Source organism: Periplaneta americana, chromosome 17, assembly GCF_040183065.1.
Source record: "Periplaneta americana isolate PAMFEO1 chromosome 17, P.americana_PAMFEO1_priV1, whole genome shotgun sequence".
NCBI lineage: Eukaryota > Metazoa > Arthropoda > Insecta > Blattodea > Blattidae > Periplaneta > Periplaneta americana.
Window position 1 is genome coordinate 110675091 of NC_091133.1, and position 18499 is coordinate 110693589.

Below are 18499 nucleotides of genomic sequence, written 5' to 3' on the forward strand. Positions count from 1 at the left end.
TCATATACTCAGGATGCCTAGAACAATAATACCACACCAAGTACTAAATTACCGCCCTTTATGAACAAGATCTTTGGATCATCTGCTGAAACGATGCAGTGAAACTGTAACAGGCCACCAGGCTTAATACGTGATAAGGAGAAGAGGAAGAAGAAAAAATCTAACAAGTTTACCTCAAGTCACAGACAAATGACGTCCTTGATACAGTTAATGAATTTGAACAACTCACATTCTCTGTATTTGTGATAGATATTTTCAGTGTACTGTTAAAACATCTTTATGTCGGAGCAGAACTTATCTAGACAAAGGATTACATAGTTGCTGCATTCTCTGCGTTCACATCTTTTTAGGCATTATTGCTAAGGCTTCATGCTCAATGGCATTGCGATAGCTCCTGCAAAGCAAAAATTAAGGGTCCCTAATTTCCGAAAATTGTTGTTTCTAATTTTTTTTTTTTTTTTTTTTTTTTTTTTTTTTTTTTGTCTCGTATAAGGAAGGGGCTATTTAGGTCTGTTTTCTTGTTATTGAGTGATGGATTCCAAAAGTATTACTGTGAGGAGGGGGAGCCTGAAATTTTCAATACGCCATTGTTCATGCTTCTAGTAAATCTGTGATATATATTCTGAAATATTGTTTTTTATAATTTATTATATTTTACTGTAATCTTCGGAACAATAAAGCAAGATTTCATTATATTTATATATTCTTTTCATAGAGTTTACTTTCATAAGCAAAAATGTACTATTATCATCAACAGCAGTTCAACAATAGGCTTAACAGCCTGTTCTGGAATCAGTGCATCTTCTAACAAGTCTACCAACATTTCTTCTCCCTCTTGGTTTATATAAAAGTATTTCTTTCAGCAATCCATTTGGTCGACATGTTACTTTTACTTTAGTCTATTTTCTTTTATTTTATTATGTTTATTGAAAAAATATTTAGAGATTCTCTTGTATTTTATTACTTTATCCATTTTTGTACAACCATACACACTCCGAAAGAATTTCATTTCAGTGACTTGTATTTCTTCTTTTCTTCCCATGTCCATGATTCACTGCCATACAATATATTAGAAACGTAACAGAGTCTCTCAAACATTAAACAAGAGAAATTTATTTTGGAATATGTAGTTGATTACTTTCGCATGTTATGAGGATACCCCACAACAGGCTGAAACTAGTCAACAAGGTTGCCTAGTATTTAACACGCGAAAGTAATTTATCTTGAAACCACAGTTTGTCAAGATAGCCCACTGTAGTTCTGATGTAGAATTATATCATTATTTGGAATTCAAAAACATATTAGTATTGTTAACAGCAATAGTAGATTTATCTCCCTTTTCGTAGGCTATATTGATTGTAATTACTGCTAATGTAAAATTTAATTTAAATATTAATTTAATTTAATTTAGCAATGGACAACATCTTGATTTTATTTGAACAAAGTCATGAGGCCAAACTACTGGCAGTTCATCATTTATTTCTTAAAAATAGTAAATTATGTTTTATTTAATGACGCTCATAACTGCCGAGGTTATATAAGCAACACCGGTGTTCCACAATTTTGTCCCGCAAGAGTTATTTACATGCCAATAAATCTACTGATATGAGCCTGTCGCATTTAAGCACACTTAAATACCATCGACCTGGACTGGACTCGAACCCGCAACATCGGTCATAGAAGGCCAGCATTCTATCGACTGTGCCACCCAGGTCATTTTATTTCTTAGGAATTAAAAAAATTGTAATATTTTAATATTATTTCTTAAAAAATAATGATATATTAAAAGTATAATTCTCACATTTTTTTCCTTTAGTAGTAATGCTCAACTATTATTTTTTAAACCAAACTCGGGGGGGGGGGGAAGGGGGGAATTGCCCCTTTTTTTAATTAGGTTATTTAACGACATTGTATCAACTACTAGGTTACCGGTATTTAGCGTGGATGGAATTGTTGATAGCGAGATAGTATTTGTCAAGATAAGGCTGAGAATTCGCCGTAGATTACCAGACATTCGCTTTACTGTTAGCGAAAATCTCTGAAAAAAACCCAATCAGGTAATCAGCTCAAGCAGGAATTGAACCCACGCTCGAGCGCAATTCCGGATCACTATGCAAGCGCCTCTGTAGATAGTAGACACTTTGCCGGTGGCTGCTTATTGCCCTATTCTTCCCTCCCCTCACCCCTTCAAATGACTCTGAATTTACAGAAAATATTGTGTTCAGAAGATTCATTACACGGATAAATATATATTTATCCATGTTCATTATTTCATAAAATTCATCACAGTGTACATAGATGGCACTATAACATAATTTTCCTATAGGAATAACAACAACATAATTTGTTATCCTCTTGGTCTCGTCCAAAGAGTTTGTAATATATTACAAACTCTTTGGTCTCGTCGGTCTCGTCCAAAGTTATAAATTTTGTGAACGCAAATCGTTGATGCTTATCGATATTCATTGAATAGCGAGATCCAAGCGAGATACTGCAACAAGTTTGGACGATTTGGTATTTTGATAGAATTCGTGAATATCATGGCGTCTGATGTGTTGATATCATACCTTCCAAATGAGATCTTGGAATATATACTTGAAAGTGATGTGTTGATGCCAAAAGATGTCTGTAATTTCGGTTCGACGTGTTCAAAATTTAGGAACCTAGTCAACACAAGTAACAAGCTGTGGAAAACCAAATTTCAGCAATGGTAAAGTAATGATGTTTGTGATGTTTAATTTTTAAACTTTTGTTATCCCTTAATTTAATCTGCTTAGTTATGTAGCAATAAGTGTGATTCCTTACATATTATACTGAATATCTGCCGGGAGTAAATTAACTTGAGTTTGAATACCTGTTCCCATAGCCTATATAAAAATAGGCTTGTTCGATTTATTTTTGCATTTACGATGTCAGTATCTTTAATAATCGGATTTTGCTAGTTTATGCGCTATATATTTTAATATTTAATCATGGATACCTTATGAAACGTGAATGAGATACGAGCCTTTCTTGTCCCATCATCAAAGAACTTTGGCCTACTGTAAGCCTACGTGTACAAAGTACAACATAGGGTAATTTAGAATTAAATTGTGTGTTTTTTATTTATTTCGAAACAAAAGGCATAGATGTATAGGGCGCGCTTCCGTACAGGGACAGTGGCATTTCCTCTAAGGTTAGAGCCCAGTTTAGGTGTGTATATATTAATCGAAAAAAGTATTATAAAAATGCGTCCTGTTGTCAATATTTTCTAGCCCCTAATTTTCGGTTAATACACACACCTAAACTGGGCTCTAACCTTAGAGAAACTGCCACTGCCCCTGTACGGAAGCGCGCCCTTTCCTCTACTATTCTCAAAATATCCTATGCAATAAATCCATTTATGATACGCTGTCTATAGAGGGTTGTCGGTAAAGTGTTGTAAAAGTGAACTTCCGTCCAGGGAAAGGTCCACTAACGTCGTATTGTGAAAATCTTACCATTTTATTTAATATTTCTGTTATTTAGTTTTTTTCTTTTCCTTTTCCTTCGTCAATCCTGATTCCTGAAGCTAAAATAAGGGACATAAAAATCGAGAAACTGTGGTGTCTACTCAAAACATTAAAACATGCATTTGAAGTGAATATTATGTATATTAAATGTATGATTAAGCTAAAAATTGCTTAAATATGCATTATGCCTATTTTTATCCCCAAAAAGGCGGAAACATGCAAATATGCAATGAAAAAGTAGGCCTACATATATTTGGAACCGGGAAATAATGAAATGGATAAGTACTAAGTTTGAGTTATGTCCTATGTCCCTATGAAAACATGCATTTGCGTGAAATTCTCGTCTCTACTTATGATATTAAGGGCATTAATTACCATGTTTTGTAACACGTTTCTTTGCAGCTGGCCAAATTTGCAGGAAGTACCTGATCGTCAGAAAGTACAGTCGTGGCAATTTGAGTACAAGAGTCGGTTGGAATTTGGTAGAAAGCTTCGGAAATTGGTGTCCCAGATGTCACGCAGATTTCATAAGAAAGAAGAAATTTCAAATTCAGAATTGTCTGATTTTGGTAAAATGATGCAGGAACATAAGTACGGCTATGCATACATGGTGGACGAACTTATGAGCATTGCATACGATAATGAAGTGTAAGTATTGTCATTGAATTTGTGACTGTTTGTATTAGCAGGGTGGATTAAATATTATTTTGTGCGAGATCGTGCGTATTTGCTTGTATTCCGCACAGAACCAATACGCGGAAGTGTGAAATACCACATTCAGTATTCCCAACGTAACACACATAACAATTTCCCTCTTCTTACCGCTTAAGCGCGACATTCATTTTACTGCTTTAGGCTTTTAACATATTATTTTTAGAGACGTTTAACATAGTAATAATTATGAATTGGAAACTTACCACTGCAATTTCACCTAAATTGCAATGTCAATTATTGTTTTTAAATATTTGCAAAAATTAAGTAAAGTCTACTACTCCACGAAACTTATTGCATTCCTGATACAAGTAACATTAAGGAATCCGTGAAAAAATCAACAAGATTCCAGATGCCGATGTTATTACTGCAATATGTTATATAAATAATATTGTTAAAATATTAAAATGAAAAATAAATCATTACATAACCTTACCGTTTGTTTTAAGTTCGCATTTATAGACTGGGGAAAAAAAAGACAGATGTATATCACGGCCTGCTGGAGTATAGTAAACACAGAAAACATTTTATAGCAACAATGTTGAAGACAGATATTTCGGTTTTCCAAAGTTGCCGTCATTAAACAGAAACCAACATGGAGATTTCATTGCAGCTAATTAGAAATTCGTTTTTCAAGTATGTAATAAACGATCTTCGCACAAAATAATGTACGATACACGAGCGGTGTGTTTGTTTTCATGTTCTCGGAAATTAAAAAAGCTCAACTACGTTTCGCTTTTTCAATCTTTTCCTCGACCATGAAAACGTCAACATACCGCTCTTGTAACGTATATTATTATTTCTTAATATTGTCCTGTGTCACATCATTCATTAATATGAAGGAAATCCTTCATTTTTACATTATGTTTTAATTAAATAAAATATAGTCAAATCTCTGTATAGTGAAGACTGATGTGATGATAAATCCAGGTAATGGGATATGTTTCATGGTCCCTGCATATTTATTCATTATCATTCCAAATACTGTAGGGAACTCACGAGATCAGCCCTGGTAGGAATGTGGTGTAATGCCGATCCTATACAAAGGCAACAGCCAGTGTAGCACCAATCTTATTCACAGGAAAAGATATAAATGACACACTACTAAACTACATACAGTAACTGACCAACGTGAAAACGTTAGATCAACTTTTAAAATATAAACTAACAGTTTCAACTTATATAACACACCAGTAGCGGCCGGTGATTCAAATCCTCGGTGAGGCCAGATGCAACTAGTTTAAGTGCCTCCGATAGAAAATGTTTGTTTATGATATTACAGTAGAACCCTGATTATCCAACACCCTATTAACCGATCGGCGCATAATCCGACTGTCTCTCTCTCTTTTTTTTACTGCAGAATAAAATATGAAATTCTATACAGTTACTTGTTGGAGGTGGTGTTTTTCCCAACTTTTAAATTAGTCATTACCTGCATCCGTGTACCATTCAGTCCTTGTCCTACTGTTGAAGTGCCCATACTTTATAACTTATATTATATAAAATGTCTTCCATGGGTGTCGAAAAAAACGAAAAAGCGAAAATAATTTAGAAGTTGGGAAAACAGAAACTTTATTTCATGTCGAATCAGAATATATTGCCGTTACTGCTGTCCGAGAATTAATAAAAAAAAGAGAGTAAAGTATATAAAGTACGAGTACCTATGTAAATCTACAACACGAGACCTCTACTCTATATATTTATACAGTAGACAACCATCACAAGGAGTTCCCTTGGCCCTTAAAGCCGGACTTAAATTAGTTAATTTCTGATCCTCTAACTGGCATGTTAAACACAAGACCATGGAGAAAATTTGGCCTATGTATTATGAAATTAATTTATGAAAATCTTTTATAGTGTCAGTACGAATTATCCGACTTTTTCGATTAACCGATCAATTCACCCCTTTCATTACCACGGATAATAGAGGTTCTACTGTAATTATTATTGTTGTTATATTATTAATATCATTATTACTGTATTATTATTATTATTATTATTATTATTATTATTATTATTATTATTATTATTATTATTATTAGTCTGTTATTAATACTAGTAATGAAAAATAATAATTTCACTCACCAAATAAGCTGTTATGCTGTGAGTTTCAGTGATTGTTTCAGTGTGATGAAGCAACCCATAATATGTGTTGAAACTTCCCTTTCTTTCTTTTCTTTTTATTTTTTTTTCCTTTGACAGCAACAAACAAGGCCAACAGAGAAGTTTATTTTGCACCACATTACCACTTAACCATTTATGTTGCCCATACCGGGATGCAATAGACACTCGCGTTTTAAGATTATCTGTCAGAAAAATTGTCAGCGATGTCGTAGGTATCTCGGTTGGCTCTCTCTTTATTTAAAACTTCCTTTCTTTCAATATCATTTCTTCTCGATAAAGGACACTCTAACAATGAATTAACTACACCAGCATTATTTCTGGCATTTGTTTCTGTTTATATTTTCCCGAAATACATAACATTTGCCCAGATTCACTACACGAAGTACAATAGTACAACACCCTTGCTTAAGTTATAAACTAAGACATAAGATGAGAGAATAGTGTGGGTCTCTGCCTGCCAAAGAGCTGGAATGTTTGTTATTTATGGCCTATTTAGGAAGACGAGTCACCCTATTCCTACCCCACTCTACCCTTGAGACCGGCCCATGGTTGAGAGGAGTGAAACCTGACCAGGCCAGACAAATTGTGCCTCAGTTACAATGTTTTAAACGGAACGTCAAAAGCCCGCGAAGACAAACGAAAATCCAGAAGCAGACCCGGCACGAGCGATCCTGGCCTCATGAACAAATTTTACTGCAAAATAGGTCTATATACATCACAAGCTAGACCCGGCATGAGCGATCCTGGCCTCAGGAACAAATTTTACTGCAAAACAGGTCTATATACATCACAAGCTAGACCCGGCACGAGCGATCCTGGCCTCAGGAACAAATTTTACTGCAAAACGGGTCTATCTACATCACAAAGTTTTCAAATGCTTCTACAGCGACATATGCTTCATTCAAATAACTAATAGGCCTACGTTACATAAAACAAAATTTGATTTCAGTTAAGCCAAGTGACTGAGGCCCGGCCTCACTTGCCTCAGTCAATCAGCCGCCACTGCAACACACCGATTCAGAGCTAGTCTCAAACCTGATATTTTCAACCACAGTATATTTAAACACGTTGCCCTTGGTAGCGTAGTTGGTATAGTGCTGGCCTTCTATGCTCGAGGTTGCTGGTTGGATCCTGGCTGAGGTCGATGGCATTTAAGTGTGTTTAAATGTGACAAGCTCATGTCAGTAGATTTACTGGCATGTAAAAGAACTCCTGAGGGACAAAAATTCTGGCACACTGGCGACGGTGATATAACCTAGACTGCAGTTGCTAGCGCCGTTAAATAAACTATTATTATTATTATTATTTAAACACCATGCAGTGACAGTGATGTCATCTATTTAGTGTCATAAGACTCATAACTTATCTTATCTCTGGTCAGTTCTAGGAAGAGTGGTGCACATCAATACCTCCCTGCACAGCACCTAATTAAAATACACCTCGCAGAGACTTCCCGTAAGCTCCCACAGTACCTTTCTTTTTTATGTTAGATACAATATGTATTCGTAAATAAAACTCCCTTCGATTAATTATAAGATCTTGGATTATAACATGTTAAATTTTAAGAATTTTTTTTAACTTCTTTTTTTATGTATTAGATCCATGCAGATATACTCATAAACTACATTTAAAGACTTCCCTACTGTAGCTCACATTGCACTGAGTTTTTTTTTAAATTATTTTCATTACAGTGGAAAAAAAAATATTGAAACTGTTTAATATTGTATTAGTTTTTAAGGGTTTTCAGTCATACCTTTGAACAATGGGTCGATATTGGTGTAAATGTGAATGAACAAACAAAATGTCCTGATTTCAGTTTTTACATAGATTTAAACATTTGACTGCCTTTAATTTATGCTAATGTAATTTGTTTTATTAAGTAGCCATTACATAGGCCTGCTGTTTTTCATTTTGCATTTTCATGTCTCCATATACTTAAGTTTTAAGCCCTCTGAATTTTCATGAAAATTTCTTCTTCTATGGAGATTCAAACCAGTATGCATTCCATGGTGCCATTCCAAAGCGTGATGCCTTAGACTACGTTGCCATGATATAGGATCGTGTAGGACATAAACTTCACAATTGCATCTTGTGTGAAGTAGTTGAACTTTGTGTGGTATGTTTGTCGATGTACACATAAGTTACTCATTGAGAATTCTGACTACCCACACATTCTACATATTGTTTTTGTTTAGTCAAGTGTCCAAAGACAGGTCTGAACCTCACAAGTGATACGAACATGGCACCAATTATGAGGCAACTAGGCCAGGTGATAATGGGGTAGGGGGCCAGTTTCTTTCCCCCTCCATTGCATATTACTCTAATCAGACTTCAGTTGTATACAAACAGTTGTTCTTCCTCTGACATATCAAGTGAGATGTACTGCCTGATAATAGATGTACAGTCTTAGAAAAAAATTTTGTTGTGCGGATACTTTATAAGTCCCAGAAAGGAGGCAGTGCACGTGGTCAGAGGACAAATGACATGGTTCATAAGAGTACGACTAGTTGAGGTAATAAAACTAGTTTTGTTTCGTTGTATGTCTGCTCATGCGCACTGCCTCCTTTCTGGGACTTGTAAAGTATCTGTGCAACAAAACTTTTTTCTGAGACTGTACATATCAGCCAGAACCTCAATCAGAGGTAAGTCTACATATTACATCAGTACAAAAGCTTTACTTCCTAATTTTTTTTCTCAGAAACTTTAATTTCTAGTCTTATGATTATGACATTTAATTCAAGTATTTCTGCATCTTTCATAAACAGCCTACTTCTCTGTGAAGTTGCTGTCATTTTCTACGCACCTTTGCCATCTATGAATGAGATGCTGTATTCCGTCACAATAAAATCCTTATTGCGTTCCTGAGATCAGCACGAACACTTTGTTTCAGCTCATAATGGAGGATTCAGATTTCGTCTCCTGTAAATATCCCCTTCATTTGCATAATCCTCCAGAAGCTCTGATCAAATGTCTTTCCAGGCCTGTTTTTGCTCGTTTTTCAGCACTTTTGGCACCCACTGGGAGCAAACCTTTCTGTAACCAAACTTTGTAATGATTGCTGTCAAAGCTGGTTTCCCGAGACTTAACTATTGCATCACACAGTTCACATGTTGTAATGCAGAAGACTTCTTTAATGAGTGCGTTGATTCGACCCTTGTTGCATTCTGTCTCTGCCGTTGCTGGCCAGTCCCTTCAAATGCTTGTCAACGATGTTCATTTCTCCACTCTTGAAATGTTGTTGTTGTTTTCTAATGCCAGGCGTTTGACAATAAAATCATTTGACCTCTTGCACTCCAATATTTTTCAAAGATATTATCATGGCCAGCCACTGAAGCACAGATTTTGAGGTGTTCCGAATCCATTTCTTGGTTTGAGTTGCACAATGGGCAGATAGGAGATTGATATATTCCAATTCTATGCAGGTGTTTGGCCAAACAATCATGGCCTGTTGCCAATCTAAATGCAGCTACAGACGATTTTCGTGGTAAATCGGGAATTAACTGTGGATTATGATGCAGAGAGTTCCATTTTTTCCCTTGGGATTGTGTTATCAAATTTTGTTTGTTGAAGTCTAAGTATGTAGATTTAATAAATCTTTTCACAGAGTAATATGTAGATTTAGTAACAGGTCTGTAAGTAGCAGTGCTGCCCTTCTTTGCTAGTGTATCCGCATTCTCGTTTCCCAGGATTCCACAATGGGATGGTATCCATTGGAATACAATTCTTTTATTGAGTGATATTAATTGAGAGAGCATTTTAGTTATTTCTGCTGTTTGAGATGAAGGTGTGTGTTTAGAGACTATTGATAGAATAGCTGCTTTGGAATCTGATAATATAACTGCATTCTTAAATTTATTGATGTGGCATAGAAGATTCCTGAGACATTCACTTATTGCAATGATTTCTCCATCAAAACTTGTCTAACTGTACCAATGTGCACAGTACTGTCATGATACATATTTCTTAGGTGAGTATGGATCTCAATTGGACTTATTTTCTCCACAGCTAGGAATTCAATCGCAATCCATTGTTTTATACAGATATTGAAAACTTCCACCATTTTGAACAGAATATTATTTCACTTTCATGTAACATATCACTAAACTTCGTTGAATTGCCACACGCAGCATGCAATCAGGTTGCCGATGTACGGTAGTATAGAAGAGGTGAGCGACCTCCCGGTCTCGTAGTATAAGCAGTTCATGTTAAGAGATGTGACCGGTTCAAATAGATATAGCAGCTACAGCTAAAGTATACCTATGTAAGCACTTGTTTTTGCATTACTGTCGTTGGAATAGTCAAGCTTAACATTTGTTCAGTGCAGACAAGAATTCAATCAAACGTACTACAATGAGAGTGTTGCTGTTCCAAACAATTGCCCCTGGAATACCCTTACCTCTGCAGCCAGTCTTGACCCGTTGGAAAATGTGGTTGGATGCTGTTAATTATTATGCAAAATATTACGGCAAAATAATGGAGGTAATTGATGCATTGGATAGCACAGACAGTTCCGCTGTTGCAGCTGTAAAATTATTGCCTTCTGAACAGCAATTGGAAAATGTTCTGTTCATTGATTCTAATTTTAAAATCGTGTCCAAAAGCATCACCCTGTTAGATTCGTCTAAACTGCAACTCTCAGAAGACCTTAATATAGTGTATAAAGTATCACAAACCGTTATCCAAAATAACAATTCGCTAATTCCAGAAAAAGTGAAATGTAAGTTGAGAAACATTATTGCTAAAAATTCTGACTATTCACAACTTCGTATTATAAATGATGTACTATCATGTCACGACAAGACGTCTGAAGTTGGTGTACTGAAAATAATTAGTGACTTTCCGTTCTTCAAATATGCACCTATTACATCGTGTGATGTTGAACGTACATTTTCCCAATATAAAAACTGTTTGAGAGACCATCGCAGTCACTCAAAATGTACGTAACTCTTCACTGCAATGCACATATTCAAGGATGATGTGAGTATATTACATTAAATTTTAAGAGTTAATATATCTCACTACAAAATAAATGTGTATTTACATGTTTAGACGTTTCCTACTTCAATGATCATTCATTATATTTCTTGAATGCAGGATACAGTTTTTATTGTAACCGGAGTATACTGCTCAGTGTTTACATAAGAGGCATACTCCATCCGTTGCACGTCCGCTTCTCATACAGTCTATACCGCGTGCATAGTTAACCTAACGATTCTCGTGGCAATTCCACGAAGTCTACATATCACATTCTTGCTCCTGATGGTGAAGCTATAGACATTGTCACTACTTGAAATTCGCAATAATTTGGTTCGCCAGATTCTGAAGAAAAAAAGATGCATTACTTTATTACTAACCCATGTTCGTATGTATTTAGAGAATGTAATGTTTTCTGATGCTTCCTGTTACAGGTTTTCAAATTTAACAGAAAAGTACTATACGGAGAAAGTGATCCGTTACATTCGCCAGCTACATTTGAAGGAGGAGTGGCAAGACTTCCTCACATTGGATCTCGAAGACCAGTTGCTTGAGAAGGGAGCAGTGTTGGTAGCACAGTGGTGTCAGCCAATGGTGGAAGTGTCATACAACAGCATAGCATCGCAGTTGGATGACATTGCTACACAAGTCAAGGCACAGTTGTTTATGGATTATCCTAACCATCCACTGTTTAGGACTCCTGAAGATAAGTTTGTTTCTTGGAGAAACAAGAATATTAGTGGCAATCAGTGGAAGCCTTCGGATTCACAGAAGATCATTTCTGCAATTTGCAATGTACTTTTTCAACAAATGGGTTTTCATGGCAATAATGAAATGTACTACTCAGCTGAAAATTCCTTCATAAATATGGTGAGTGAAGATCATTTTATAAATTTAATTTATAGTGAAACCTCTCTGAAAGACCAATCCTATTAAGAGACCTCCCTGCTTAGAAACCGAATTTTCTTAGAATCATTTTAAAAACCCATAGAAACAAATGTATTTTTTACATCCATTTAAGCACCGATGTAGCTCAGTTGGCTAAGGCGCTTGCCTGCCAATCCGTAGTTGCGTCCGGGCGCGGGTTCGATTCCCGCTTGGGCTGATTACCTGGTTGGGTTTTTCCGAGGTTTTCCCCAACCATAAGGGAAATGTCGGGTAATCTATGGCGAATCCTCGGCCTCATCTCGCCAAATATCATCTTGCTATCACCAATCTCATCGACGCTAAATAACCTCGTAGTTGATACTGCGTCGTTAAATAACCAAGTAAAAAAAAAAGTACACCCATTTAAGGACCACCCTTCTCCTCAACTACCAACCAGCCATTAAATAGTTGTTTTTTTTTTAATTTTACTTGTTTTAAGAGCTCAGTCTTTAAAATTGAAGTATAGTATTATAATTTTCAATGCAGTAGTTTAATATATTAAATAATTTTTGAGAGCTTGATAATAGTAATTTACTGCATCTTCCTATGTTAAAATGAAGTTTGACAACATTCTTAACTATCTGTGATGAATGTCTGATCCTTTAATCCCCTAAGGCAATGGTTCCCAAAGTAGGAGTTGCGAGATGATTTACAAAATAAAACAAGAATGTCTTATTAGCATATGTACATTTTCTTTGAATTTAGAAATATAAACATAAACAACGTCGAACATAAATATAAAAAAAATGTTTCAGTATTATTTTATAAAGTAAAAAACAGTTTAAAATGCGGTAAATGTGCTTGTATTTCAGAATGTTCTCAGATCTGAACATTGTATTCTGTAGGCTATATTAGACAGTGACATTTTCACGGGGATTTCTTGCTTTTGCTTTAATGACAGTCAAGACAAACTTATTTTGTATAAATACAAGGCTACAAAATGCCAAACATTTACCAGCTTCTTTTGCAAGTTCGACGAATTCTTACATTCTTTTGATTGAAATCTAGTCATAATAATAATAATAATAATAATAATAATAATAATAATAATAATAATAATAATTTATTTATACTGGCAGAGTTAAGGCCATAGTGCTCCATTCTCCAGGGGGAAAGCTTCAATTGTCAGTTACCGTGGGTACCCGCTGCAGTGTCAGCAATGAAATTTGGACCTATGACGTCATGTGCTGTCAAAAGAGCCTTTTCGTCCTTCAGATGTATTTTGAGAGACAATAGAAAAAACTTCAGTCGAGAATCTTGAAAAGTATTTGGTCATAATTGCAACCAGGAACAATACCAGTAAATAAGTTAATGTTTTGTTTGTTTGTTACTTTTGAAAATAATTCTTGATCAAGTTTGAACAAATTTAATTCAAAAGTTGTGTGTGTGTTGTACCTTTTATCTATTGAAAACTGAATTTTATGTAGTTATATCGAGGCAAATTATATTAGATAAAATGTTAATTGCTACAATAATTTATTCAAACTACAAATAATGTTAAAGGGGAAGGAGCAAACATTTCGAATCTTATAAATTTTGATAAATAGTTTGGTTCTTGAAAAAGATCAGTTTCGCAGTCCATGTTGTCTTAATAAATATATATTTATTTTTTAAGAATAACTATAAGGATATATTCTGATTCTCTGGCACGACCACAGCAAAGGAATAAGGTTTTGAGATTTGGTACTTGGAAATATAAATGATACTCGGGAAGAAATTAAACACAGAATAAATATGGGAAATGCCTGTTATTATTCGGTTGAGAAACTTTTATCATCCAGTCTGCTGTCAAAAAATCTGAAAGTTAGAATTTATAAAACAGTTATATTACCGGTTGTTCTTTATGGTTGTGAAACTTGGACTCTTACTTTGAGAGAGGAACATAGGTTAAGGGTGTTTGAGAATAAGGTGCTTAGGAAAATATTTGGGGCTAAGAGGGATGAAGTTACAGGAGAATGGAGAAAGTTACACAACGCAGAACTGCACGCATTGTATTCTTCACCTGACATAATTAGGAACATTAAATCCAGACGTTTGAGATGGGCAGGGCATGTAGCACGTATGGGCGAATCCAGAAATGCATATAGAGTGTTAGTTGGGAGGCCGGAGGGAAGAAGACCTTTAGGGAGGCCGAGACGTAGATGAGAAGATAATATTAAAATGGATTTGAGGGAGGTGAGATATGATAGAGACTGGATTAATCTTGCTCGGGATAGGGACCAATGGCGGGCTTATGTGAGGGTGGCAATGAACCTCCGGGTTCCTTAAAAGCCAGTAAGTAAGTATAAGGATATATTTTTAATGATCAGGCAGTTTTTGCGACCCCTTTTGACAGGTTGGACATAAAACTTAAAAAAAACCTGTTTCACCTATTCCATAAACCTAAAATGGTCTTTTTAAAAACCTAAAAATCTGATCCCTAGTTATTACACATTCATATTGATAATAAATAATCATTGCTAAGGGATTCTGTCATTATTGTTATGCAGGTACTGTTGACCCGCAAAGGCATCCCAATCACACTCAGCATAGTGTTTGAAAGTGTATCACGCAGACTTGGAGTGAAGTGTGAACCTGTTAGTTTTCCAGCTCACTTTCTGCTCCGCTGGAGGGAGAAATATAAGTAAGAACCTTTTTCATTTCAGTACTGGTAATTTTTTTCTTTAAGATTTTTTGTGATAATTTTATATTAAATCTTGCATATTAGTGTTGTTTTGATACTAGTTTATAAATAAGAATGTAAAATTTGTAATATTCATGTATTAATTCCATGAAGTACATTGTGTAAACGTTAGGGAATGGATTTCTAGTTCCGTATCTGTTTTTGCTTCATCCTAGACGTATGTTATTCAGATATCTCTACATTTCACGTACACAGGATCCTGCCCATTAAAATTCTGTAGGATCTAAAACGCCAATGTTTGTGCCTGAAAAGTGTCTTTTTAACATTTTTCGTGTATTTAAAGTAAAAATATCAGTAGGCTAACTAAAAGCACAAAAATGCTATTTAAAATTTAAAAACATCTTACAAACAAACACTGGCCGGCAAGTTCATCCCATGTTAGATTTAAAAGGGGAGGGTGGAAGATTTTACTTAATTTCCTGGAACCGAAGTTCATATGGAAAAGTTCATCCTAGCATAAAAGGGATGGTAGGTTGTTCAGGTTAGACAAGAGCTTAACATTATTTTCAGCTTCATTTGAGCAGGAACTTACAAGTTAGTAAATACAAATTTTCGCGTCAGTGTACACCCATTTTGCAAAATGAAACTCTCCAATCAGCAATCAGTCTCTTTCACTGATAGAATTTTAGTCTTCAATTCAGTAGCACTCATTGTCAACACCAGTTCTTTGTAAATTCCACCTAAAAAATGGAATACCATATATACGCAAATACTCTGTACCATCAAATAATCCACACACCCTAATTTCAGGAAAGAAAATAAAAAGAAAATTGGCAGTAATTTGCGTTTTATTTACAAGAAATTAATCCTACATAATGATGTACTCCAAAACTAAATAAAATATCAATTTGTTTCAAGAAATGCGTCATAATTTTTACATGCTGTTATAGAAGCATCTGGGACCCTTCCCTACAATAGAAAAAAGTGTCTAATTACAATTCTTATCAGTTTGATGTTAATATGTGCAATAAAATATTAAAGTCAGTAATTACATGCTTCCTTACTTCTATTCAGCATCACTTTCGTTATCACTGTCATCATTGTTGTCGTTACCATCTTCCTATAGAGCATCATCCTCAGTTCCGTCAAGTGAATTCATGATACTGTGAAGCAGTAGCAACCATGTTTCAAATACTGCATGCACCCTAGATTTTCTTCACTGAATTGCGGAAAAAATATGTGTGGAGTATTTGCATATATACAGTATTTACTAAAATTAAAATTATTAATTGTTAATTTTATATAAACTCCTAATAGATGTGATCCTGCCGACTGTCACCCATATATTCAATGCATCTATTATGACTGGGTCCTACCCCTCACTCTGGAAAATGGCATTAGTGAAACCTTTACCTAAATCTAACACACCTTCTACAGTAAACCAATACAGACCGATATCAATTCTTCCCACTCTTTCAAAAGCATTAGAACATATTGTACAAGGACAACTTACGAACTATCTCGACGAACACAAACTCCTCGATGATTATCAATCGGGTTTTAGGCATGGACACAGCACTACTACAGCCCTACTTAAAGTGACTGAGGACATCCGTGAAGCTATGGATAGGGGTGAAGTAACAGCACTAACTCTTCTCGATTTCAGCAATGCTTTGGTTTTGTTGATATCGACTTGCTTCTTGCAAAGATGAAGGCTTTGCACCTGTCAGACAATACCTTGAGCTGGATGGACTCCTACCTATGGGACCGCCAACAGTGTGTTTCACTTGATAATCAATTCTCCCAATGGCAATGCACAAAGGCGGGAGTGCCGCAGGGCTCCGTATTAGGACCACTACTTTTCTCTATCTACATTAATGACGTATCAAAGAACTTACAGTATTGCCGATATCACCTCTATGCCGACGACCTACAACTTTACATACATTCCAGACCCAATACGATCAATGAATCGATTGACAAGTTAAATTGTGACCTATCCACTGTCTCCACTTGGGTGGCCAATTTCGGACTCGCACTTAATCCAAGTAAGACTCAAGCCATAATTATTGGACATAAGCGTTTAGTTAACTCCCTTAATAACAGTAATCTTTCAGTTGTTACCCTTAACAACACGCTAATCCCTTATTCATCTGTCGTAAAAAATCTTGGCTTCTTTTTTGATAATAACCTAAGTTGGAATTTTCAAGTTAAACGATAAAAAAATCTGTTCCTCCATTCACTCTTTGAGTCGCTTGAGAAACTTCTTGCCCCAGCAACTAAAACTTACCCTAGTACAAACCCTAGTAATGCCGCACTTCGATTATTGTGATGTTTTGTTAAGTGACCTAAGTTCTGAACTGTCAGTCAAGTTACAGCGAGCTCAGAATATGTGCGTCAGATACGTGTGCAACATCCGACGATATGATCACATATCACCGTCCTTTGCAAGTCTCTCGTGGCTCTGACTTAAAGAACGCAGAACTTTACACTCTTTGTCTTTACTCTTTCGAATTCTGCACACCTCAACACCAAATTACCTTTCGTCTCGTTTCTCTTATCTATACTCTAACCACGACGTAAATACCAGATCACTTATCTGTGGCACGCTAAGTATACCTCTTCATAGAACATCTTGTTATTCCTCATCTTTTACAATATCCACCTCGCGTCATTGGAATTCCTTGTCACAAAGTATTAGGGGCTGCAAGACAACAAACACCTTTAAGAACAGCTTAAAAGATAACCTTATTAGCATTTCACTCCAATCATACTGATTTAAACTATCACTGACTACATTGTTACTTCTTTCTTTAGACATCATCCTGATAGTGCTGTATTTTCAAAATTGTCTCATAATAATCTCTTTCTATTATCTAATATCATTTGAAATATATTAACATTCTATGTATTTTAGCCTAATTCTGCTACACAGTTTATTTCAGTGTTTAATTAATAGTTCATAGTATTTTGTTGTTAATTCGTAAATAACTCTTGTATACATGTAACTCTCATCTAAATCAAATTGTTGAATTCTTTGTAAGTTCATGCATATGTATATACACTTTTTGCTGGTTGAGTGGAAGAGAAGGCCTTACGGCCTTAACTCTGCCAGCTAAAATAAATCATTATTATTATTATTATTATTATTATTATTATTATTATTATTATAGTCTTAAATTGTATTTTATAAAGTCCTAAATATTTCTTTTTTTTTAGCAACTAGAAATCTGTTCCTAGTAATCACAAAAATATGAATATTTGTAGCACCCCACCTATTAAATTACTCATCTGTCATAATGTCTCATGTTGTGAAATATGAAACTTACTTGAAAATTACAGCAATGACGAGTGTGGAGCAGAGCTGAGTCCTTACTACTACATAGATGTGTTCAACGGTGGACAGTTCCTCACAAAGCGGAGTTGTCCTCGATACTCACCTGACAGCCAGTGCCCCATGCGGGGTCTCAGTGTTCGTCCTGCAACTCCCATTGAGGTAATGACTTGCTACATCTGTGTGCATGCATTTTCTTAGATGGTTCTTTATTTAAGTGAAGTTCTCTTCATGGATAATAAGATCAAAATGAATGGTGTGATAGTAGCTAGTGAATAATTACCAAAATACATAATTAGAAGTCCATTGCTGTGT

The 18499-nt window shown here is 35.4% G+C and overlaps 1 protein-coding gene across 2 annotated transcripts in view; it reads left to right on the forward strand.

The window, feature by feature from the left end:
- The first annotated feature begins 2417 nt into the window (after positions 1-2417).
- LOC138693313 (F-box only protein 21-like) overlaps positions 2418-18499 on the forward strand; it is a 28696-nt gene continuing 12614 nt past the window's right edge. Inside the window, exons 1-5 of one of the 2 annotated variants that reach the window (XM_069817199.1) lie at positions 2418-2710; positions 3894-4139; positions 11735-12170; positions 14717-14850; positions 18193-18346. In XM_069817199.1, the coding sequence (XP_069673300.1) occupies positions 2541-2710; positions 3894-4139; positions 11735-12170; positions 14717-14850; positions 18193-18346 (1140 nt within the window). In that variant the 5' untranslated portion in view covers positions 2418-2540. The remainder of the gene's footprint in view (positions 2711-3893; positions 4140-11734; positions 12171-14716; positions 14851-18192; positions 18347-18499) is intronic. The other variant, XM_069817200.1, reaches the window with a different exon arrangement.